General features: G+C 47.0%; 1 protein-coding gene across 1 annotated transcript in view; it reads right to left on the minus strand.

Moving 5' to 3' along the window:
- Positions 1 to 25,880, minus strand: part of MYO16 (myosin XVI) — a 514,229-nt gene that overhangs the window by 301,170 nt on the left and 187,179 nt on the right. Inside the window, exons 10-13 of the mRNA XM_062195254.1 lie at positions 18,796 to 18,906; positions 12,613 to 12,678; positions 6,231 to 6,358; positions 3,936 to 4,041 (exon numbers count right to left, since the gene is read on the minus strand). Of these exons, the coding sequence (XP_062051238.1) occupies positions 3,936 to 4,041; positions 6,231 to 6,358; positions 12,613 to 12,678; positions 18,796 to 18,906 (411 nt within the window). The remainder of the gene's footprint in view (positions 1 to 3,935; positions 4,042 to 6,230; positions 6,359 to 12,612; positions 12,679 to 18,795; positions 18,907 to 25,880) is intronic.

Below are 25,880 nucleotides of genomic sequence, written 5' to 3' on the forward strand. Positions count from 1 at the left end.
CCACCGAACCACATGGCAAAGCCAAAATATTGACCCAAGCAGCCTTTTACGATGGGACAGCTGCAGTGGAAGACTGACAGTCGGAAGTATTTCAGCTGTAGGTCCCTTAATAACACAAGTGGGTCATCTGCATCTTATTACCAAAAATCATTTCTCTCCCTCCCCTTCCAGGCAGCAGCTGAACCTTTCTTTTGCTCTCTCTCCTCCCCATCAGTGTGCGAGACTCACTGACCACCCAGCCCGTTCCTGTTGCTCCTTGGCTCCCCACCTGCCACCAAGCGCTCGACACAACCTCTGCACAACCACGGCGCCTCTGCAGCACTCTCTCCCAGACACCTGGACCCCACCCCTGTATGCCGTTCGCTTCACTTCTCCACCACTCTGTTTACCAACTGCTGATCCAAACCGCCCTCCATTCTGTCCCAGGATCCAGGCGACACCGCCTGCTCTCCTCCCAGCCTTTCCCTCTGGAAGGTGCTGCTGGTGCCTCTGGGGTGCACCTGACCCCACGGGCCAGTGCTCTGCAGCCTGGTGATGCCTGGTGATAATGCAGAGTCATGTCCCCCATTGAACCTGACTAGCCTGTCCCTCCAGCCTGGCTCACTCTGCTCCACTTCTAGGGTTACCTAGTGAGTGTTCCTTTCCCTATGTCTCATCCTGGACTTCAGACAGATCAAAGATGCTCCTTTCTCTTGGTTTCTGTAACCAAAGTTTTTCTTTCACGCAGAAAAAAATGACCCATCTCTCCAACGTCCTTTGTTTCACTGAGCCTCTGTAATGGTTTAAAAATTTACAGACAACCCACAGATGTATCCGAGGTTGCACTTAATTCCTGTACATATGCTTGGATGCTTTGCAAGCCTGTGGCTGGGTAATTTTCATGAACATCTTGGAAACTGAATTGTAGTCATGGAGATGATAATTTAAAGGGAAAGAAACAAAGCATAATTGACATGGAGCTTAGAGCACAAAAGTGGGCAATGTTTCTTCTGAGATTAGAAATCACAAGTTTATGACACATTTTATTTGTCATAAGAATGAATACAACTCATACAGAAGTGGTTGTACTGGAACTTCACAAAGACATTATAGTTTTGGTTCTTAGACTAGTTGATTTGGAAAATGTCACCTATCTTATTCAAAGGAATGCAAACTAGAATACATTCACCTAAACTAAAATACAAAGCCAATTTACATAATCTAGACTGCCTATTAGAGATTATGTACATAGCTTGTTCTCTCACAATCTTTTTAATGAATGATTATTTTAGTCTGCAATTTAGAGGGAGAGCCATTGTTCCTTGTCACTACAGTTATGTCAACAGGATGTGTGACCTTGTTTTATGCATGCTCTAAACGTTAGAAAGTAATTGTCAGTGTATTCTATGTGAAGCAAGAGAGGTTACTCTGTTCTTCACACATTATCTCAACATGTTAAAATATTTTGAGCAGAATTATGCAAGTGCTCAATATAGTATAGCCTTAAAGATGGAAGTAAATTAAAGTCAGCAATAGTCTCATATGAAGCCATAGAGAAAGGTTTCAAACTATTTATTGAAAGTGAGTCTTAAAGGGAAAGTCTCCAGAATCAGCCATTATCTTAGGAATCTATTAGAGCATCCTTAAATGTTAAGGACTGATAAAGAGAACCAAAGGTAGAAGATATGGCAAACACCACTCCAGGATTAGACATGAGTTCCTTTCATTTCGAAATGAGGATTCAGATGCTACAAATTTCCAGCATATTCCCCAGGAAGCACCACCCGGCAGAAATCGTTGCCCAGAGCAGGTGACCCAGAAACAAACACCAATAGCACAATATTCACGGCTTCATGCATCGCTAGATTTCAAAACTTGGAGTTTTCCGATGACACTGATGATGGGAATGAGCTGGAAGAAGAGCAGCTGCTTTGTCCCAGTGTATGCTGACATTGTGAGACAGAAATTTGCCGAGATAAAATGCCAGGGTCTTCCTGCAAACAGCTGCACAGCTAGAGGCTGGGGATCGTCATCGGGCACTTGGGCTGCACCACTGCACCTGTGAGAACTCACGCTGAGTAAGTGCTGACGGACAGCGGCACGTGGTGCAGCAGCCTGGGCTGTGCCGAGGCGATGAGGGAGCACCAGCGTGCATCGCTGTCTGGACTGCTCTACGGCGCATGCGGATGTATTTTTAGGAAAATCTGTATTCATCTGTTGTGTGTGAGGAACTGAACATGAGTATTGATACATACATTCAATGATCTCTGGAACTGAGAGGTTAAATAGGTTGAATAATGTATCTTTTCGACTCTTAGATAAGCGGATAGTTATTAAAAGAGGGGAGCAATTATGTAATAAAGGCAGAGAGGGTAAGACAGGTATGAGAAGATGCCAATGCTGGTTCCATAAGTCACACCGCACACATACGTTCACACACAAACGTACCGAGTCCTGATTGCACACCCCACATTTATTCCTATTACATTTGGCTGATAATCTCAATGTTCCCTAGATTTGCTGAAGTATCTAAAGGTGTTGTATGCTTCTCTGGATTTATTCACCACCTAGGGTCTCCTAGGGAAAGATGGCATCCCTGGATTCCAGGGACAGGCACTGGGGAACATGTCACAGACCCTCGCTGAAGCAGCAAACCCATGAGCAAGACGGCGTGGCCCTGTCTGGGAGGGATGCATGTCCACAGGTGGGTCCAGCACAGCCAGAGGGCCAGCAAACAGCGCCAGGAGGCCGGACAGGAACCCAGCACAGTCGGGAAGAACGCTGGGTGTCGCTCATCCTCTGGGCTTCGAGGACCAGCCCAGGGTTTTGAGCGAGGGAGTTACGGGGAGACAGACTGCGAGAAGTTCTCTCTCCACTTCCTGCAGGTAATAGTGGGCTGCCTGGTTGGAGATGAGTTCTGTCTACACGGCGTGTGGCTATGTTCCAGCCTGAATCTGTGGACTGAGTGAGGCCTCTTCCTGGCTCAGGAGTTCCTCCCCCTTCCTCAGCACTGGGAAGGAAGTGTGTGGGTCCTGACTGGCCTGGGGAGCAGGGCTGCCCTGTGAGCCCTGACCGCTGTGTGGACACACATCAGAAAATGGTCAAGCTGTGAAAGCAAGTGCTGAAATGTGGGGGCATCTGATCTACGGGGGGAGGCCCCGAGAGACAGGCAGCTGAGTCCTGCTCATTTCTGTGGTTGGCTACAGAGGGTTGCTCTGTGTGTTCTCTACGGTCCCTTCTGACACCTGTCAGTCAGCCAGACAGCAGGAGCCTCCACTTCAGACCCAGGTCTCGGAAAGCCCCACCAGCAACACCTGCCAGCAGTGTGTGAAGACAAGAGCAGCAGGGCACAGACAGGCACCTGCAGGGGCCATTCTGACAGCTTCCGAGTTTCACCGTATGAAATTCTCTGGGCTTCAGCTTGCCTGCGACAGGCCTCTGTGTGCTCTCCATTCCTGGTCGTGTGTTCAGTGGCTGAAGGAGCAGGACACGGTGCCTGCAGATGGCACGGAACGCAGCGCACCCATGATTTCCAATATGATTTAGAATCACGGTGGGAGAAGAAGGTCTATCACCTAGCAACATCACTCAGGTTTACTCTTGTCAGTTCTTTTGGATAAACTGACATTTGTTGTCAATCATTTAACTGCTTTTCAGGCCACAGACAACAAGGGTACCAATCTTCAGAAAGACCGCCTTCTAGGTGAACCACAATCTAACAGTATCGCGGGTTTTAGATCCAACAACTTAGAGCAAACACAAAGAGAGAGCGCCTTCAAGATATTTTTAAATGCATAAAAGGAAACAAATGTGCACTTGGGAAAATATCCACTCACCCCCGGGCTCGTGCTCTTCCTTTCTTTCCTCGAAGTTTGACCCCTCTATTTGTAAATGACATTTCCCTTGCATTGTACATAATTCATTCTCCTAGCTTCTGGGGCAGACAAGAAACTTACATGCTTAAACCTGGATTCAAACAGAGCCCGGCTGGCGCTGGAGCGGCAGGTGAGGTGTCGCACGATTTGTTTGCTGGCTTCCGATTTTCCAGACCCTCTTTCTCCACTAAGGAATAGAGGAGAGACACATGTTGACTGGTGTGGTAGGAGCAGTCTAACAATCAGATGGGCAAAGACAATTCCCAGACACACCCGTGATGCGGGGATAACATGACTGCAGGTTTTCAGGAGAATGTGGTAGGGGCTGGCGCTGTGGCATGGTAGGCTGAGTCTCTGCCTGTGATGCCAGCTCCCCTGTGGGAGCCGGTTCGTGTCCCAGCTGCTCCTCTTCCAATCCAGCTCTCTGCTAATGGCCTGGGAAAGCAGCGGAAGATGGCCCAAGTGCTTGGGCCCCTGCACCTGTGTGAGACCTGGAAGAAGCTCCTGGCTTCGGATTGGTTCAGCTGTGGCCGTTGTGGCCATCTGGGGATTGAATCAATGACTGGAAGGCCTTTCTCTCTATCTCTCCCTCTCTCTGACTGACTCTACCTCTCAAGTAAAGAAATAAATAAATCTAAAAAAAAAAAAAAAAGAATATGGTTGAAGTCTGTTCTTCAGTTTGATGTGTTCATTCCAAACACTTTGGAAAGGGATGTTAGATCCCACGCCTCGGGCACACATTAGATGTTGGAACCACAGATGAAGGGGAGGCAGTTTCTGCCACCTGCTGTCTTGCAGTGAAAGACCCCCTCACCGAGGGGAGGCGAGGCAGACAGACACCCGGCCAAGCAGAAGGTCACCCTCAGCTTTGCAGGGGAAAGCCAGTGCGTCGACAGGGAGGTGTGTGTGCCACAGAGCCTCATGCCCCGGCCTCTCTCGGAAAAGGCCACGCACCCTTCTGGGCGCTCCTGTACAGGACGCACCTGGCCCAGGCTCTGCACGAGGTGAGCTCGCAGTGACTGTTAGTTGGCATGACTGTCAACACCACTGTGCAGGCTCCTCAGTTTTTAGAAAGTGTTTCTCTTTTTAGCAAAGACCAGAGAACCCAATCAATAAAGCAGACATACAGAGTTCTTGATTCAGGCATGGGTGGAGACCCCCACAGAGGCCCTCTGATCCCTGGGGTGCTGGGGACAGCTGAGGCTCCCCATGGTGAACACTGAAGCTCACACCCATCAGTCTGAGCCTCCGTGGACATGGGCATTTTATAGAATCAATACCGTGAAAGCAACCACGTCAGCACGCGTTTACATACCCAAGTCTCATGGTTTCTATCCAGGTTCTATCTTTACTCTGTTTTTTATTTCACTTTTATTTGATTTATATGCCCAGTTTCCAACAAATAGGAAGGTAAAGCCATTTGTATCAATAGAAGTCTTCCTTTAATTGAGATTTGGCTTGAAATAAATCATAATTTCCTAATGCATTCCCTATGTTAATACTTAAGTATTTCTTCAACCTTCTATCAATATATCATCACATTACACTCCTAGTTCTTTTTTGCTAATATTTATTTGAGAGAGAGAGAGACAGGAAGAGCGAGAGAGAGAGAGAGAGAGAGAGAGAAAGAGAGAGATCTTCCATCTACTGGTTCACTCCCGCATGGCTCCAACAGCCTGGGCTGGCCAAGACAAAGCCAGGAGCTTCATCCAAGTCTTTGATGCGGCATTTGAGTGGCAGGGTCCCAAGCACTCAGGCCATCTTCCACTGCTTCCCAGGCCATGAGCAGGGAGCTGGATTGAAAGTGGAGCAGCAGGGCCTTGAACCGGCACCCATTTGGGATGCTGGTGTCTCAGGTGGCGGCTTTACCGCCATGCAAGGATGCAGGTGCCCACTCCTATTCTTTGGTCTTTGGAGAATTGTGGTAAATCATCCTTCTGGGCATTTTAAGGTTTGCAATCTAACGTCAACCTAATGCTTCAAATACAACATATCTGTGGGGAATAATCTGTTAGACCATGAGCTTGGGCAAAACCTGGAAGTGGGGCGGGAACGCAGCCTGCTATGAAGAAGTGAAATTCTATGTTGGCAGCAGCAGGTTTCCAGGCTCACCCCTGGGGACGCTTTCTCAGCTCTGAAACCAGAAACACTGCAGATCCACCTGGAATCCTCAAACCGGAAGCTGTGGATACTGATCCAGACCCACCTGGGGCTTCTTCCAGCAGCCAAGCCACGGGCCCATCCTAAGGGGTCAAACTTACTCACTGCTGCCATAGAGACGGCTTGCACCTGCCGAGGAAGGGAATCAGCGCCCGGTGGAGGGAACGGAGGCCCCGCAGAGCCGGCCTGGGCGCGGGAGATGGGCCGGGGGCTCACCTGAGGATGAAGCACTGTGGCCGCTGCTCCTGGAACAGCTGGTGGAAGGCTCTCTCGGCGCAGGAGAAGAGGTGCGGGGGCAGCGAGGGGCTCGGCCGCCCCGTGTCGCTCAGGTACAGCTGCGAGACCTGAAATGGGATACAGAGAAGACAGAATCTCAGGCTCCCGTATCCCAGGACGCAGCCGACATCCACCCAACTCTGCACCAAAGTGCACGCATCTACTGGTGACTCTGGCTTCCAGCACAAAGCGAGTATAAAGTTTCTCCCTCAGCAAATCTGAGGCGTGCACAGCGACAAAACTGGAGGCTTACAGTTTATCTTTCAACGCTTGCAAGCTTTGAATGATTCTGGTGGCTTTAGGAACAACTCAGAAACATCCAACTTCATAGATGGCAGGAAAGGAAGCGGAACCCCTGAGAATTCACGTCACACTCGACCCCTCTCAGCAACTTCCATAACCTACGGCAGCTGGGACTTTAAACTGGGACACCAGGAGGCATTGCAGCTGAAATGCCACGAATCGACAGTTCTCAGGAAAACAGAAATGTCATCAACTTCATTTCGGGGAAGTGGTGACTCGCAAGGATTGCCAAAGCGACTCACTGGCAGCGTTTTCAGTCCCCTGAGTGTCCAGCGAAGTCTGTGACAGAAGAAGTCAGCCACAGGAAGATTCTGGCTCAGGAGACAAGCTGACTTTTTGTCTCAGAAAATCCAGGTTAGGTGTGAAGTTGAGACAGCTGAGAGGTGGGAGCACTGCCCCCTGGTGGAGGAGGGTGAGGATTCGGGTGGCCGGGGAAATCGGCCTGACCCTCTGGCCGGGTGAGCATCTCTAGGACAGTGGGACATCAGGACTGTAGGTGACTGTCCTGATTGTCAAGGCTTTGTGATGTCCTTGTTTGTCAAAAACACTCAGTAAGCCTATGGGCCCACACACCAGCAAGCCATTTAAACACAGTCGAGAAAAAAAAAAGTCATTTGTACATCTTACATCAGTTTTAAATTGTCGGTTTATAAAGGAAAGGAGGCCTTTTTAAAGATTTATTTATTTATTTGAAAGAGTTATACAGCGAGAGAAAGAGAGGCAGAGAGAGAGAGAGAGAGAGGTCTTCCATCTGCTGGTTCACTCCCCAGATGGTCACAATGGCCAGAGCTGGGCCAATCGAAGCCAGGAGCCAAGAGCTTCTTCTGGGCCTCCCATGCGGGTGCAGGAACCCAAAGGACTTGGACCATCTTCTACTGCTTTCCCAGGTCATAGCAGAGAGCTGGATCGGAAGTGGAGCAGCTGGGACTCGAACTGGCGCCCACGTGAGATGCTGGCACTGCAGGTGGTGGCTTTACCTGCTAAGCCACAGCATTGGTCCCAGCAAAGCCCCTCCTAAGGAGAACAGGGTTTCTTTCCCTGCTGAGCTACTGACTGGCCAGTTGGAGCACACGTCGTCAACCCAGCTACTCTGGGTGGTTCTCAGGAGCCAGGGAGGTCTCTGCTCATTTTCGGCTGTGATTGGCATTTTGTTCTCAGAATGTCTGTGCAGTTCCTAGGCTGAGGCCGCCCGTACTCAGCATGGATAACCACCTAACACAGTCACCTGACGCCCGCTGGCTTGGCAAAGCACTCTTGCTCCTGCTATTAAAGTGTTTGTCCGTAGATCCAGGACTGAACGACCCGGCCACGTTTCCACTTTCTCCTCTGCCCCCCCTACCCCTTGCAAGTTTAAAATGAATGATGTGACTTTTCCTTGCCATAAATGGGCATCCCATAATGAAGCCCGCTCCCGGGGGTCAGCCTGCATCCAGACCCACGTGCTGCTCGCCGGGACGTCAGGTCACAGCTCGGAGCTGCCCCAGGGCGGGCGGCGCTGCCTGCTGCCCTGTGTTCACAGCAGTTTGCCATGGAGGGCTCTCTACACCCGTGACTAAGGCTGGAGAAGAAAATGGGTGTCAGGCAAAGGCTGAATCCAACCCAGCTGAGGGTAACAAAAGAAAAGCAAAACACAGATGTTGCCTGCGAATTTTACAAAAACATGGCGCACAGAAGACATCCTACTGCCCTTCATAATCTTCGTAGATAGGGTCATAGTTAGTGCACTATTTCAGTCTTTTATTAAATTAATCAGCACAGTAGGAATCCAAAATATCTGACCCAAATGTATCATTTAAAATAAGACTCAGACATCCGATCAACACCGGACAACGGTGTCACTTTAACACGAGCAGCTGACAGTACATTTTAAGCCCTAATATTGTTACAGAGGATACCCAGTAATTCAGCAGAAAAATTAAATCCTTTGTAACACCAATGTCTATAATTATCACTGGGCCAGTGCCAACTATTTGATTCCACATAAGAGATGTGGATTTCCAAAGTACCCTACAGGGTGGTCCATCACCTCCTGTGAAAAGCAGGAAGTTTCACAGTGAGCTTTCCATTAGTGTTCATTTGACCTAATTTTCTATCTGTTTTCCTACACTCGCTGAGAGAGAGTGTAAGAAATTAATGTAGATTAATGTAATGGGTGATAAATGTGAACAGGTTTGTGGACAGTTCATTAAAATTCAATTCATGTTAAATAGTTAATATGTAAACATATGTTTAATGTATATTTAATACTCACATATTTAAACTTATGATTCAGTTTATGTAAGTGATAAAAATATACGTGAATTATATAAATTACATGCTTATAATTTCATGAATTACATGTTACATTAATCATATTACATCTTAAAGAACTATTCTGGAAACAGTCCCAAGCTATTATATCTTAGGCTGCTTAGCCCAGCCAGCAGGACGCTGGTCAGGAGGCCTGCATCCCACATCACGGTGCCTGCACTGAATTCCAGGCTCCGGCTCCTGCCTACAGACTCCTGATAATACATACACTGGCAGGCAGCAGTGAGGCTCGAGTGGTGGGGTTTCCACCACCCATGTATGTGTATTTGTCATCTAAGTATTTGAAGCTAACTTTTCTTTCACCCTAAAATTCTTGCTAACTCTATGGACAACTAAATATAAGTCATGGGCCATATAGTAATGGTTAACTTATCTTTTCAAATGTATATTTAATTTTATTTATTTGAGAGTCAGAGCCAGAGAGAAAGAGAGAGAGAGAGAGAGAGAGAGAGAGATCTTCCATCTGCTGGTTCTCTCTCCAAATGCCCACAACAGCCAGGCAGGAGCCAGGAGCCAGGAGCCAGAGCTGGACAAGATCTCAGGCACTTTGGCGTGAGATCACAGACATCCCAAGCAGTGTCTTAGTCCGCTGTACCACAATGCCTGCCTCTGATAGTCAACTTTAAATAGCAACTGTTCTTTGTCTCCCCATGCAATCCTCAAGACGGAACTAAGTGGTAATGGACACAGAATCTCCAACAAGCACATGCGTTGAAGGAGAACGATTGTCTGACACTAGGGATAAAAACAGGGCGGGTATATGGGGCCAGGGAGGGCGTGTGGTGCAGGTCCAGCCACCACGGCGACGTCAGCAGGCCTCCCTGCAGAGCCTGGTTTGGTCCCCGCTCGCCCATCTCTGATTCAGTTTCCTGCTAATTTTCCTGAGGTCCCTGCCACCCATCTGGGAGACCCGGACGGACTTCCTGGCTCTGGCTGTCGGGTGTATTTGGAGAGTAAATCGGTGGATACAAGCTCTCTCTCTTTCTGTCTCATTCCCTGTCACTCTGCCTTCCAAATAAAATATTTTAAAAAGCAGATACGGTCTACTTTACCCTGTGGCTATCATGAAGCTGCAGTCAGTCTCTCTCTCTTACCATGAGTAACGGCAAATACCAGGTAAAGTGCAACTTAACCATCTAACTGTGCCTTGGGAAACCACATAAGCAACCTGGATGTCAGAAGCCGAGATCCTGAAAAATATCAACGTTCGCTGAGCCAAGAAGGGTCCTCTCGGGTTCTTTTTTTGGCCTGCATTGTCACTTTTCTGTGTAAACTCAGCGGCCTCAGAGAAAGCAAATGTGGACATCGGGAAAGCTAAATGACTTTAGCACTGTGGGGACAGGGCTTCAGGGCTCAGCCATGCTGGAAAGACAAATGGACATCCTGCAACCCATCAGCTGATGCCTGGGAGGGAGGTACCTTATGGACAAGAGCAAGTAAAAACTACATGTCTGTGGCTACCGTTGTGGCACAATGGGTAAACCTATGGCTCCTATATCAGAGCATGGGTTCAAGTCCCAGCCACTCTGCTTCTGACCTATCTCTCTGCTTATACGGCTGGGAAAGCAGCGGAAGATGGCCCAAGTACCTGGGCCCCTGCTACTCGTATGGGAGATTCATGAAGTGCAGGGCTCCTGGCTTCATCCTGGCCCAACCCCAACCATTCATTGTAGCCATCTGGGGCATGAACCAGCAGATGGAATATCTCTCCCTGTAGCTCTCTCCTCTCTGTCACTCTTGATATATACCCAGTAGCATGATAAATGGACAAACAAGATGAATTAATTGTAGGCAAAAGAGACAAGCACCTGGAGTTTCTGTATTCTATTGTGGGAGCACACAGCAGGACACTCACTTAGAAAGCTGTTGGCATTTGCCAAACTGCACACATTGATTTGGAAACTCCACTCTAGATCTAATGAAGGCAGTGCCTGGGATAGCCAAAAGATGAGCGAAAACACTCGCAGAAGCCACAGCCTCCCACGATAACTAACCTGCCGATTATCCACAGAGGGGGTTTTTAAACAGTGATACAAGAATCCCTGTGCACGGAATGGACAGCTCCATGCAAAATCTCGGATGAATCTCCCCTCCAAAATAGTGGGAGAAAGAAGCCAGATCCAGAGAAAGCTCTTCTTTAAGGTTCTGCTGTTACAAATGCTGTCCACACACAGGGTGACAGCAGCCAGCCAGAGCTGTGTGGCCCTGTGGGATCGGGGTGTCTCTATTGAGGTGGCCTGGGAAATACATCTGAGAGTGGCTGACTATTTCTTTCTTTACCTGCATGATGGCTGCAAGAGTGCTCTCACTCTGTATAAAGTAGGTGAATGGAACACTTCCTATTTGTACTCTGTACAATGTTTATATTATGCCTGAATAAACATTTTATGCAAATATTCGTCTTGACTCAACAGCAAAGTGATGGGCATGGCAATGAGTTCTCCCTCACAACCTTTAAGAGCCACGTGGCAGACGAACTTCGTTCCCGGGTTTTAACTGCAGGAGCGGCTGCAGGGGAGCCCCCTTGCCCTGTGTTGCTCGGCTGCCAGCGGCTGAGGCTGGGGTAGGGCTGGGGTAGGACTGGGCAGGATGAGCGCAGTGGGCAAATCTCAATACAGTTTTAAAGTCACGTGGCACAGACGCAGGATGGAGAGAGTATGGTAAGGAGGGGCATTCTCCTGTTCCCAGGAGCTACTTGTGCGAGGACTTTGTCATCAAGTCAGCAGTTTCTGTGTCTGTGTCTCTCCTCTCCATCCCCACCACCACCACCAAGCACCCGTGAGCACAGCTGTGTTTCAGGAGCCGGGTGCACGCCCCATCTCCTGCTGGGTGACGTTAGAGATCCTGCATCACCTGGAGCAGCCCACAACTCGGAGTGCTCCCCCGAGAGTGTTGGGTCACCCTGTGCTGTTGGCTGGAGTAATTTTCCACAAGCAATACTTCCTTTGATTGTGAGGGTGTCACACCTAGAAATGGGAAGTTATCTGGTAAAAGGGTCAGGTGAGGTATCACCCTGTTTTACCCACACTGCTTCTGAAAGAACTTGTGTTCAAATGGGGGCTCCAAACCAACTGGATTACTCACAACAGTATGTGAAACACAGTTATATGCTACAGAATTTTAGAATCCTGCCTCATGATAATTACAGAAAAATTATAGTTAGTGTAAAGGAAACTTTTGATAAAATACTCTGATTTGCAAAGCTGCCTAAGAAATCCAAGTCACTATCATGCAACTATTCCATTTAGAATATTTAAAATTTTCTGAAAAATTTGAGCTCACTTATTTTTTTATTATTATTATTTTGTATTTGGAAGTCAGAAAGACAGATCTTCCATCTGCTGGTTTACTCCCCCAGGTGGATGCAATGGCCAAGGCTGTGCCAGGCTTAAGAAAGGAGCCAGGAGCTTCATCTGGGTCTCCCTCATGGGTTCAGGGGTCCAAGCACTTGGGCCATCTTCCACTGCTTTCCTAGGCCATTAGCAGGAAGCTGGATGGAAAGTGGAGCAACTGGGACTTGAACCGGCACCCATGTAGGATGCTGGCAGTGCAGGCAGCAGCTTTACCCGCAACACCACAATGCCGGCCCCTGAGCTCACTTATTATTTTGCTTTGCCTTTGTAATGAGTCGTCAGATACAAATACCTCTGCTTCCTGAGGGACAGTCTGTGTTCTGTGTGGGGAAAAGCTACTGTGACTTCGTACTCACCAGGTTAGAATAAATGGGAAGCTCCTTGAAAGGGTTGACAAGCAACAGGACGTCCCCAATGAAAGTCTGTTGATAAAGAAGTAAATAACTCATGAATCTTATGAATAGTACTTTTAAAAACTAAAAACTTACATTTTAAAAATTGTTAAAAACAGAAGTAAAAAAATCACACTTTAAAATTTTGAAAATTGTTTCAAAAGTTTGTAATGAAAAGATAAGTCAAACAAATGGATTAAAGCAAATAGGCTTTGTTCCAATAAACATATACAGGAAATGGTTTGATTCTTTAAGATTTTATTTATTTATTTAAGAGATAGAGTTACAACGGTGAGAAGGAGAGACAGAGATCTACTATCTGCTGGTTCACTCCACAAATGGCCACAACGGCTGGAGCTGTGCCGATCTGAAGCCAGGATCCAGGAGCTTCTTCCATATCTCCCACACAGGTGCAGGGGCCCAACCATCTAGGCCATCCTCTACTGCTCTCCCAGGCCACAGCAGAGAGCTGGATTGGAAGAGGAGCAGCTGGGACTAGAACTGGCACCTATACGGGCCAGCTGGGATAGCACTGGCCCTAGTAATGGTTTGATTCTAAGAATTTATCTTAAAGGGATTTTGTGAATGCAAGACTGAATAAAGGATTAGGACCAGCATTGTGATGCAGGGGGTGACTGCAGCACCAGCATCCCACAGCAGCACAATTTGAGTCCTGGAGGCTCCTCTTCCAATCCAGCTCCCTGCTAATGTACTTGCGAAAGCAGCGGAAGACGGCCCCGGTGCTTGTACTCCTGCCACTCATGTGGGAAACCTGGGTGGAGTTCCAGGCTCCTGGTTTTGGCCTGGTGCAGCACCAGTCCTTATGGCCATTTGGGAAGTAAACCAGAGGACAGAGATCTCTCTTTCTTTCTCTCCCTGTCTCTCTGTCACTCTGCCTTTCAAATAAATAAAATAAATCTTTAAGTTACATTTCACTACCAATTAAACATACGGCAATTTGTCCAACTGAGACTATAAAACACAATATACAGGAAGAAGTGATCTGAGCTAGCATACTGCGTTACCACATAATAATAAAAACCCACATAATGAAAGTTATCTAGGCATAAAAATAAAATAAATATTTTTAAATGAACAAATAATGAGATATAATGAGATACATAGATAGAAAAATAAAAATAATAAAATAATAGATTTAGATGTGAATACATCAGTAACTGCATCACAGGTTAAGATAATAATATTCTAATTAAAAGACAAAGATTATAAACTAGATTAAAATACTAATACATAGCCATTTAAAGACAAACACCTTTAATAGAAAAATTTAAAGCCTGGAAAAGTGCAAGCAAGCTCTACATGCAAACAAGGGGCCTATAGAAACACTCAACGCATGGATAACGTGATTTAGGAAGAAATAACAACAGAAATAAAAAGATATACTTAACAATGATACAATGAGAGTTCAATCAGAAATTAGTCATTCTCAATGTCCATGAAACTAAAGTTTGGCATGAAATGCATCCAGATAAAAGAGCTAGACGGAGAAAAACACAAGTTCACAGCGATGGTGGGGAAGTTCGCATTTTTCCTAAGTAAAATCACAGAACAAGCAGACACAAGATTTGATTTTATCGATTGATGTGTGACAGTGTTACTGACGACAGCTGAATGTCCGTTCATTCTAACTGAACACAGACCATTTTCACTAATCAGAAAGGGTGTGTGGCACACAGGGCACACTCCCTGATCACAGGAGAAGGGAAATAAATATTTTATTGTACAAGTGGACTCCAAGAATTTCATGGAAAATAAAATCTCATTTTTGTGCAAAAGAATTCAAAAATCCATGATATGCGTTTTTTCATGTGTGGACTTGTTTTTTTAGACCTCACATACATATGGACTTAAAAGATTTTGCCTCAAATAAGCTTTGCTTTCAATTCTGTTTTTCCATGAACATTTTGAAGCACTCGCATGTAAGTCTTCAAAACTGAAGAGATAGTTTTAATGAAACAACAATGTAAACGTACGGCACAGAGGGAAAAATGTCCAACTGTGTACACACCTGGATGGTCCCTTCCCCTCATCATTCTAATACATGACTTTTCCCCAAAAAGCTTAAGTGTATTCAGGGTTTGGAAGTTCTTCCCGGGAGTGGAGTCGTAGGTGACAATATGACAGATGTTGCGTAGCAGAACTTATCCCATCATAGATGTGGGGCAGTGTTACAGGGCAGAAGCATCTCCGTCCACACGGTGAAGTGAGGGAAAGCTCAACTTCAGACCCTAAGTTGACAACTTTTGTCTTCTTGAAGTGCTCGTGACAAAGGGACCAGCTCCATCCACATGGCCGCCCTGGGCGGTCACTAACAGGCCTGGTGTGGTTGAGATGAGCCAGGCGGGGTGCTAGAAGCTCTCAGGCTCTGCTCTCCTTACCTGGGCTCACTTAGTGCCACTTAGGTGGGCTCTAGAACATTCCTGCTGAGCAGTCACTGCGCAGACACCTGTGGTTATCCTGTAGGTTTTGCTTCACTAATCTCAAGGGTGTACCCAGGGGACGCTGCTCCCACAGCTTCCGTGTGGTCCATGAAGGATTCGCACTGCCTTTTCTGCTCTTGCTGGTGCTGAGGCACAGATCTCCCAGGGGGCGCAGGGCTTTGTTCTGTGTGCTCCCCTGCCAGCAGGTGCACCACTGCCTACAGCATCTTTTCTGTCTGGAGATGTCGGAGTTGCCTTCTGCTCCAGACCTGTGGGAACTCCCCCTTTTGAGGTCCAAACGGAATGCTATACACTTAGTAAAACAGCAATGGACAGTTTGTTTGGAAACATCACCTTAGATAACCAGTCAGATGGCAGCAAACACGAGGTAGAAACGCTGCTCAAACGATGCAGCTGAAATGATATCTTGGCTCCCATGGAAGTTATCACTCCACCCAGCCTCCAGCATTTGACATGGACAGTGGCATGTTGACTTCTCTTGTGCTAAAACGAGTATTTGGCTAAGAGGGCTACCAGTATTTCTGGGGCACATATTCTGTGTTATGGACACAGAAGTGAAAACAGCAATTTTTGCCCTCATAGAGCTTGCATGTTGCCTGGTGTCGTCAGGGATATGTGTGCACGCTGACATGTGTAAGTGCTAGCGTGTGTGCATGTCAGGAGAGGCAGACGACAGTGAACCCGCAGAAGGAAAATATGCAGAATTCGACAGGGTGATACATCTCTGGGGAAAACGCAGTGAGCCAAGGGGACAATACTATTTGAGATCACGTCAGTTTTCAATGGCCGATGTGCAGGCTTCCATGAGCCAGGACTCTGGCACAAACACCTGAAGGAGACAAGGAGTCCTGGGCACTCAGCTATGGGCAGTGAATGCGCAGAAGTCCTGGCCAAGCTCCTGGGACACCAAAGTGACTAGCAGGGCTGATGCAGAAGTTAAGGGACATTGAAGCACCTGCAGTGGGAAAGGCAGTGGGCAGGAGGCCCAGGTCCAGTCCTGGGGACCTTTCTTCCAGCCCTGGCCCTGAGCAAGCTGGACGTCCTAGCAGCAGAGAGCTGACCGACACAATGGCTATTCTAACGGAGCCATGGAGGATCCTGCCTGCAGATGGATGCGAGGCCGGGCAAGAGAAGCCATTGCTTTCTTTGAAGGCCCGTGCACAATGCAGCCACTATAGGAAGGCCTGAGCCTGGAGGCAGTGGTGGAGGTGGTATCTGGCATTTATCCTGAAGGTAGGGCTGATGAGCTCCATAGGGAAACGCAAGTCGCACAGGCGAGACATAGCAGCTCCAGCGCTCTTTCCAAATGTGTGGCCTGAGAAGACCCATGTGGGGTTGGCTGGGAGGAGGAGGTTGGAGGAGCTCAAATGACCACATTTAGCACTAGGATTTGAGATATCCACTAACCCAGTGCTTCTCTATTGGTGGGAAAGTAACACCTGCTTTTAGCTTCAATGAATCGTGGACTAAAATTTTCACAAAACACAATATAGATGAATAAGTAGAAAACGAGCCTGCAAAAGGACAAAGACAGACAAACTGCATCCTCTGATTCTTACTTGTTCTAACAGACAGAAGTTAAATATCAACATGCTTTAAGCATTTCTTAAAACTCTTCTTAATCTCCTCACAGACTGGTTGTAAACAGTTCTGTATCCACCAGTCAGATGACCCCTGAGAAGCCCTTACTGTTCAATCCATAAGGTTTACATTCTCTTCTGTGTGTTGGCCACCATAACGTAGGACATTCCTGCAACCACATCAATCCTAGGTTTAGTTCCTTAGTATTTCAGGAATGGGAGTGAGGAAAACCACAACTCGCACAGTGGCAGGTGATATTTTAGGTCAACGTTAGCAAGCAGAAGATACTAAATTCTGATGATCTAGGCACAGAGAGGCAGTGAGTGGAGAAAAGGTACCCATGGAGACAGAGCTGGGACCCTGCTAGACAGAGCAGTTGTCGTTTACGATTGGAGAGCACCTGCCAGGCCTCCCACTGAGAACGGTGGGCAGGTAAGGGTCAGCTGTGAGGGAGCCTGTAGTCAACACGACTTGATGAGGTACGGAATCAAAAGTCGTGATAGGGACGCCCGAGAATGGCTCCATGACCAGCCGGGACGCCCTGGGGAGGCTGACGTGAAGATGAGAAAACTCGGCAGGGGGTTTATAGCTCCGTACTTCCTGGAGGTAGAGCCAGAACTTTGGGGGACAGAAGACCAGTCTCAGGAAAGCTCCTTATGCAGGGAGCAGGGTTCTGGTCACACAATTGACATCAAGTGTTCAGGAGCCCCTGGTGCCTGCGGCTAGGGGCCCGGCCCTGGGGATCTCATCCTCAAGATTCTGGCCTCCAGAGCAAGGATTCTGGATTCCTCCCGGGAGGAACGCTCAGGGGAGACTTAGGGTGGGAGGTTTGAGGACACACTTGTGCTTTGTAAACACTAGCTGTTCACGGTGAGATTGGATTGAAAGGAAGGCCACCTCCTCCAGGAAGTCAGGATTGCGCTGGAGACGACGGTGGCTGGGGTGAGGGTGCCGGACAGGAGGGGCAGAGAAGTGGACCGAATGCACGTTCAGGAGACAAAGCCAGGGGGAAAGCACGAATGGGATGAAGAAATGCACAACAATTCCAGCCGTCCTCCAGCACTACAGTCTTCCCGGACTCAGAAAGGGCAGAACAATCGCCAACATGATGCTGGAACCAGATGAGAAAATGGGATAAAACAACGCACACTTCTCAAGACTTGCCGGGTGGCGACAGAGCCCCCAGGTACTCCGCTTTCAGCATTTCATGCCAATGACTCAAATTCATTAATTTTGATAGAAGTATTTAATTTTCAGTGTATTTATGGTGACAGGCCATTTATCCAAGCATTAAGATGCTGTATTGCATTTTCATAAGGCTAATCAACCTCTGACAATTTATTACTCTTAAGGAAATCTCAAGACTTCACATTTACATGAAAATTACTTAATCAATTTCTCAATAGACAAGAAAAAATGATGTTATCAAAAAGAGATAGCAAGTTATGTGCATAATCAGATTTCCCAATAGACATTCTGATTGAATTGCTCTGTGCTGTGTGTAGAATCTAACAAAATCAACGAGAGAGAGAGGGAGCTTGATATTGAGATAACAGATTGTCTAAATTAACAGTATTGGATTGAGCCACAGTAAATTAATTCTTCATGCTGTTTGTCATCTGATATTTTTGCAGCTTATTATCAGAGATCTGTGCATAAATTATTCACCTTACCAAGACGTTTCCTGATCATTTAGAGCAGCAACAGTGCCTCCACACAAATACAGAGGCATGGTCACATCCACCTGTGCCTGCTTGAGCTTCCTGTTGCACACGGAACAGGCTACAGTGAAGCTGATGAGAGAGGCAGCATTTGCACAAGTGATGGGCAGATCCTGCGGGTTCCAGTCAGATCTTCCACAGCAGTCCCCCCAACAGGGACGCTTAACAGCAGCGAGTCCTGCTCTCACGCTCAAATCCAAAATTATTAGCTCTCATTCTCCAATCCAAAATCGGGAACCTTGCTGAGACGAGACCTGGAGTCTCAGAGTTCACCAGGACCAGGAGCCCCCAGGGACCCTTTCCTTGCAAGGTTTGCAGCCTTGAAGGGAGATGAAAACATCGGCAAGACAAAACCATGCAAAAGGCTACTACAAGGCACTCACGTAGATCTGATCGTTCCCAAAGCGCTTCTGAATCTCATAGAGCAGGCTCCCATCCGTCAGCTCACTGAGCGTTGCCAGGTCATCGTTTGGAGCAGGAGGCATGAGCTTGACCTGAGAAAACACAAGTGTCATCACTTGTAATTGCTTTCCTATCCACTGTCCTCACAACTGGAGGCTCTGTTTTCCACCGCCTGTCAGAAGTTCAAGATCACATGAGTTAGAAACTGTTATTAAAAGATGCAATGGTTCAATAGAAAAGGAAAACAAAATCAAAGGCACTGAACAACATACTCAGATGAGAAGTTGTGTTCTAGGCCCACAAGTGTGCACACATACACAACCCACACAATGGCTCGTGTCAATCAAAGTCATCACGTCTGCCAAGATCAATTCAACACGTTGACTCTTCAGGTTCTCTGCTTGTAAGTTCCACAGGTCTATGTTGTACTGAGTCCTCTTATTTTTTATTTTCTTATTTATTTGCATGCCCCTCATAAATACAACATCAGGAACCTAGTCATTCTTCCCACTGTACCCACCCTCCCAACCCTCTTCCTCTTCCCTCTCCTGTTCCCTGTCCTGTCCTTCACCAAGATCTATCTTCATTTAGCTTTATATGCAGGGGATTAACTCTGCTTTAGGTAAAGACTTCAACACTTAGTCTGAGAAAGAAAAAGAAAAGAAAAAAAAAAAAAAACCCTGTTCCCCTACAGTGAGGACAAGGCCTGTTCAAAGTTATTGCATCTAGAAGATGTTCTCACTTTTTCTTCCCTTCCTCTTTTCCTTTTCTTCCTCCCCTTCTTTCCTTTCAGAAACTTAGTTATATTTAAAGAAGAACCCAAGATTGACACATCTTTTGGAGCTCTTAGACATAACTATAATTTATGAGACATAAGAATATCCTCCACTTAATACACTTGAGAACAAGTTTTACTATTAACTCTCATGATACGACTCTTTGGGGACAGAGGTCCCACATGGGAAGTTAGTTCACATTGATTCTTGCTGTTGATTTAATAATTAACACTCTTACTCTTACATATGATATCAGTGATCACCCGAGGCTCTTGACATGAGCTGCCTAGGCTGTGGAAGTCTTTTTGATCCCCTAACTTGACAAGGCCATAAGCAAAGTGGAAGTTCTCTCCTCCCTTCAGAGAAAAGTACCTCCTTCTTTGACGTCTGCTTCTTTCCACTGGGGTCTCACACACAGAGATCCTTCATGTAGGACATTTTTTGCCACAGTGTCTTGGCTTTCCATGCCTGAAATGCTCTGGTGGGCCTTTCAACCAGCCCAGAATGCCTTAAGGGCTGACTCTGAGGTCAGAGTGCCACTTAAAGTGACTGTCACTCTATGATTCTGCTGTATGGACTGCTTCCCATGCTGGGAACACAGACAGCTGAACAGTGCCTGTCTTTTTCTCAAAGCAAAAGCAAGACTTTACATGTGACTATCGTTAGCAACCCAAGGAAGCAATGTGCATGGAATCTGGTATCCTAGTCATGTGGAATGAGCGATATTTTAAAGCTAGAGTCCAGATCTTGGTTTGTGATTTTTATTCTGCAAAAATAAATAAATAAATACTGTGTATTTCAATTTAATAAAAAGTGACAGGGTTTAAAACTGGGCAGTCTTTCAAATATAAAAAGATGGTTCTGTATTCTTTAATTAATGAAAATCTGTCATTTCCAAATTAGAAATAGCAATGTTTAGTTTTATGTATGCAAGAGATGCTCTGAAAAGTAGACATTTGAAATAGCAGTGCTGGGTTCCCTACATCAATCAACACAGAGGAAGGAGAGAACATGATTCCAGCCAAGCCTCCGTGGGTTCACTGATGCTACTAATTAGTCTTTAATACAGCCAGTCTCCATGGCTTGTATTGATGTGTGTGTGTGCATTTTGTGTCTACGTTTTCATCATATATCACATTATTATTTGCATGAAGCATTGATAACTATTTGAACTTAATGTTACTATTTATAAATTAAATGTTTATGCAGAAAAAATACATTTAAAAACCCCCTAAACTTAGGACTAGTTTTCTGATACTAGTGAAAATTTCTTACAATTTATTTATTTTATTTGAGTGTGTGTGTGTGTGTGTGTGAGAGAGAGAGAGAGAGAATCTTCCATCTGCTTGTGCACTCCCCAAATGTCCACAATGTCCAGGGCTGGGCCAGGCCAAAGCCAGCAGCCAAGAGCCTCTTCCAGGTCTCCCAAGTGAGTGCAGGGGTCCAGGACCTTGTGCCATCTTCTGCTGTTTTCCCAGGCCATTAGCAGGGAGCTGGATGGGAAGTGGAGCAGCTGGGATGCAAACCAGCACCCATATGGGATGCAGGCCTTGCAAGCAGCATTTTAACATGCCATGCCACAGCACCAGCTCCAATTAGTAACCATTTCACACAGTAAAATCTTTCCCATGAGATCATAAAGTCAGTCCATTGGCTCCAACACTGTTGACCTAACGTATGAGCACCAGAGATGCAAACTCTGCATGAGGATCCTTGAACATTAGAAGGTCATGGATCCCCTGCTCAGCCCCCTGGCAGTGGGCTGTCTCACTGAAGATAAAACCGTGTCCACAAATAGGAGACCTGGACTGAGTTTTGGCCACTGTCATTGGGCCACTGTGTGGATTTGGGGACTGAATCAGTAGACCAGAGTTTCTTCTCTGCTTCTTTTTTCCTCAGACTTATTTATTTCATTTGAAACGCAGAATTACAGAGAGGCAGAGGTAGAGGCAAAGCAGGGGGGGGGGGAGAGGTCTTCCATCTGCTGGTTCACTCCCCAGATGGTCACAATGGCCAGAGCTGAACCAATCTGAAGCCAGGAGCCACGAGCTTCTTCCGAGTCTCCCACATGGGTGCAGGGGACCAAGGACTTGGGCCATCTTCTACTGCTTTCCCAGGCCATAGCAGAGAGCTGGATGGGAAGTGGAGCAGCCTGGACTCAAGCCAGCACCCAGATGGGATGCCAGCACTGCAGGCAGTGGCTTTACCTGCTATGGCACAGCACCAGCCCCCTCTCTACTTCCTTATACAAATGGATTTTAAAAAAGCCCTAAGGCCCCAGCTCTCCTATTTTCTGGGGTGTCAACACCAGCATGTATGATATCAACTTTTTATCATCACACTTGGTTTCATGTGGAATACTTTTTTTTTGACAGGCAGAGTTAGTGAGGGAGGGAGGGAGGGAGGGAGGGAGGGAGGGAGGGAGAGAGAGAGAGAAAGAGAAAGGTCTTCCTTCCATTGGTTCACCCTGCAAATGGCCAATATGGCCGGCGCGGCCAGAAGCGAGGAGCCAGGTGCTTCCTCCTGGTCTCCCATGGGGTGCAGGGCCCAAGCACTTGGGCCATCCTCCACTGCCCTCCCAGGCCATAGCAGAGAGCTGGCCTGGAAGAGGAGCAACCGGGACAGAATCTGGCGCCCCAACCAGGACTAGAACCTGGGGTGCTGGTGCTGCAGGCGGAGGATTAGACTAGTGAGCCGCGGTGCCAGCCAACACATGGAAGACTTTCAAAGGCACAAAGAGGCTGGGAAGAGATGACCACTGCCTGGGGCCAGCACTTGAAGGCAGTGACCACTGGTCTTCCTGAACTGGGCAGCCTTTATTCTGTGCTCACCAGTAGGTAAGAATCCTGGACATGGGCTCCAGCATCGTGGTGCAGTGGGCTAAGTTAGTGCTTGCCATATTGGCAGCCCGTCCACAACAATATCGATTCAAGTCTCAGTCACTTTGCTTCTCATCCCACTAAAGCACCTGGACAAGCAACAGAGGATGGCCCAAGTGCTTGGGCCCCTGCCACACATACGGAAGATGCAGGTGGAGTTCTGGGCTCTTGGCTTTGGCCTGGAGCAGCTCTGGTTGTTGCAGTCAATTGAGGAATAAACTGGAAGATGGAAAATTTATCTCTCTCTCTCTCTCTATCTCTCTCTCTCTCTTTCTCTCTCTCTCTCTCTCTCACACACACACACACATTCTGCCTTTCAAACAAATAAATACATTTAAAAAAAAAACTTAGCACTGATTTTCGATCTTCCATTTTGAATGCCAAAAAATTCAAGTTCATTTAAATCTAAGACAACTGTTTTGTTTCAAAACACTGCCATGTGTGATCAGTGTTAACACCCCCATGGAGTCTTGAATGTTTTTCTACCTGAACACTATAAAGCCATTCTAATTGTCTTACAAAATATGATTCATTTTATTCCTCACCAAGATGGCTGTGAGAGCTGAATGTACCCCAGGGCCTGGCACTGGGCCTGCCATGTAGCCAAGAGTGTGCCATTAGCATGGTCAGTGATCATGGAGTTTATTGACATGAGCTGCCAAGGCTATGGAGGCTTTTTGAGTCCACAAACTGTCGGTTTTTTGAAAGGGCCATATGCAAAGTGGAAGTTCTCTCCTCCCTTCAGAGAAAAGTACATCCTTCTTTGATGGCCCGTTCTTTCCCCTGGCAGGGTCTCACTCAGAGATCTTTCATGCAGAACTGTTTTGCCACAGGGTCTTGGCTTTCCATGCCTGAAATGCTTTCATGGGATTTTCAGCCAGATCTGAATGCCTTAGGGGCTGATTCTGAGGTCAGAGTGCTGTTTAGGGCGTTTGTCATTCTATGAGTCTGCTGTGTGGACTGCTTCTCTTGTTGGAACTTTCTCTCCTTTGTAATTCTATCTATTATTATTACCAGGTACTTGGTCTTACTTATGTGATCCTTTTGACTTATGGTCCTATGCATATGATCAATTCCATACTTAATATGATCACTTTATCACATAAGATTGGATCAGTGCCACCCAGCTAAATGGGACGTGGAGTCCCATGGCACGTTTTTAGCTTCACCCTCAAGGGTAAGTCTGTGGGAATGTGTGCCGATCTGTACAGCTCCTCCCTCTCTCATTCCCATTCTTATTTTTAAGTGGGATCTATTTTCAATTGACTTAGTACATCTATGATTAATTCTATGTTAAGTAAGGAGTTCAACAAATGGTATTAAGTAGATAAGAAAAGAATAAATAAATAAATAAAATGAAATGAAACAAACTGATCCTCAACAGTCAAGACAAGGCTGCTCAAGTCATTGCTTCTCATAGTGCCAGTTTCACTTCTACAGGTTTCCTTTTAGGAAGAGCTCCCATCTGCTGACTCACTCCCCACATGCTTGGCCTCGGCCAAAGCCAGGAGGCAAAACTTGATCCAGGTCTCCCATGGGCGTGGCAGGGAGACACACAGTTACTTGAGCCATCTCCACTGCCTCCCAGGCTCTGCACTAGCAGGAAGCTGGAGTCGGGAGCTGGAGGCAGGCATCAAACCCAGGCATCAAACCCAGGCGTTCGAATGTGGGCCGAAGGTATCTTAACTACTAAGCTGAATGACTACTGTCATCCCCCTGTTGCTTTAAAGTCTTTCCTAAACCCTTCCATGAAACGGGAATGCACCATCCAGTCAGGACTGCTCTGCTCCTCCCTGGAGAGAATCTTCTAGCACCTCAGGGCCAGGGACATGTGACAGGGTGCTATGAGCAGTGGGTGAACTTCGATGACACTGGGGCACAGAACCCAAGCAGCTGTCAGTCACACTTGAGTAACAAGCAAATGGAACATGGATACAGCTGCTTTTGTCCCATTTGGGCACTACTCCATGTCCTGGCTGCTCCGCTTCTAACCCAGCTCCTTGCTAATAGTCTTGGAAAAGCAGCAGAACATGGCTCAGACACCTGGGAGACCTGGATGAAGCTCCCAGCTTCAGCCTGGACCAGCCCTAGCCGTTGCAGCCATTTGAGGAATGAACTCTTGGAAGATCTCTCCCTCGCCCTCTCCCTCTCTCTTTCCCTCTCTCACTGTAACTCTGACATTCAAATAAATACTTTTTAAAAAATCAAATTAATAAATACAAAATAAATTTAAGATAAGAGATTTACTTGAAAAGGAGAACATTAAAGAGAGAAGGAGACAAAGAAAAAGATCTCCCATCTACTGATTCACTTCTCAAATCGCCACAACAGCCAGGGTTGGACCAGGCTGCTGGCTGGATCTTCATCCAGGTCTCCCATGTATGTTGCAGAGTCTGAAGTCCTAGGGCCAACACTTGCTGCCTTTCCAGGTACAACAGCAGGGATCTGGATCAGAAGAACAGCCAGGAGTCGAACTGATGCTCTGATATGGGATGCTGGCGTTGCAAGCAGTGGCTTAAATCCCTGTGCCACAATGCCAGCCCCAAACTAATTTATTTTGGTTCATATACATCTGTACTATAAACAAAAATGGGATTTTAAATTACTAATTTTTATGAGTATAAATGTTATAATTTATGAGGTAGAAAGGGATGAGGCAGACACTGGCTGGTTTAGTTTTCCTACAGTAAAGGACATTAATTTCAGGAAATCCCTAAAACGTAACTCCATGCTGAAAGTCACTTCAGAGCTTATACACACAAATTTGCCTCAAATTCCACTTAACTTTTAATTTGTCTGTGGCTATGGGCTGAATTATCTTATAAAATCCATCCTTTGAGCCCAACTCCAATGTGACTGTATTTGGAGATACGGCCTTTGCATTAGTTATACATCAGTAGGACCAAAATACCGCAGAGGAACCGCTTAGGAAGCAGGAGGCTCATCTCAGCTTCAAGTCCAGATGGGGGTTCCTCGCATTTGATGTCTGATGAGGGCGGAGGAGGGCAGAACACACAGAGGAGGCAGAGACACAGGGAGCCCACCCGCTTCCCGTCCCTGTGCCTGTCTGTACCACACCGGGGCTCCATCGCACAGTCCCTGCTTACTGCGCACCACGGGACTTAGCACCCAGGCCTGGGAGCCTCCAATGTGTTCCCACGCCATCACAGCCCCTCAGGAGGGAACCCCTGCTGCCATGTGCAGTGTGATTTCAGGAAGAGATCCCAGAGCTTCTCTCTCAGCACAGGCGCTGTCACAGCAGGAAGGAGCCCCCCCAGGGATGACGGCAGCCAACACCTCAGACTTGCACTTTCCAAGCTGTCCAGGCTGTGCCATTTTGTTACAGCAGCCTGAGCAGCCGAAGGCAGCCGAACTCAGCACCGCAGAGTTAGACCCAGGATCTCCCCATCT

This window comes from Lepus europaeus, chromosome 6, assembly GCF_033115175.1.
Source record: "Lepus europaeus isolate LE1 chromosome 6, mLepTim1.pri, whole genome shotgun sequence".
NCBI classification, from domain to species: Eukaryota; Metazoa; Chordata; class Mammalia; order Lagomorpha; family Leporidae; genus Lepus; species Lepus europaeus.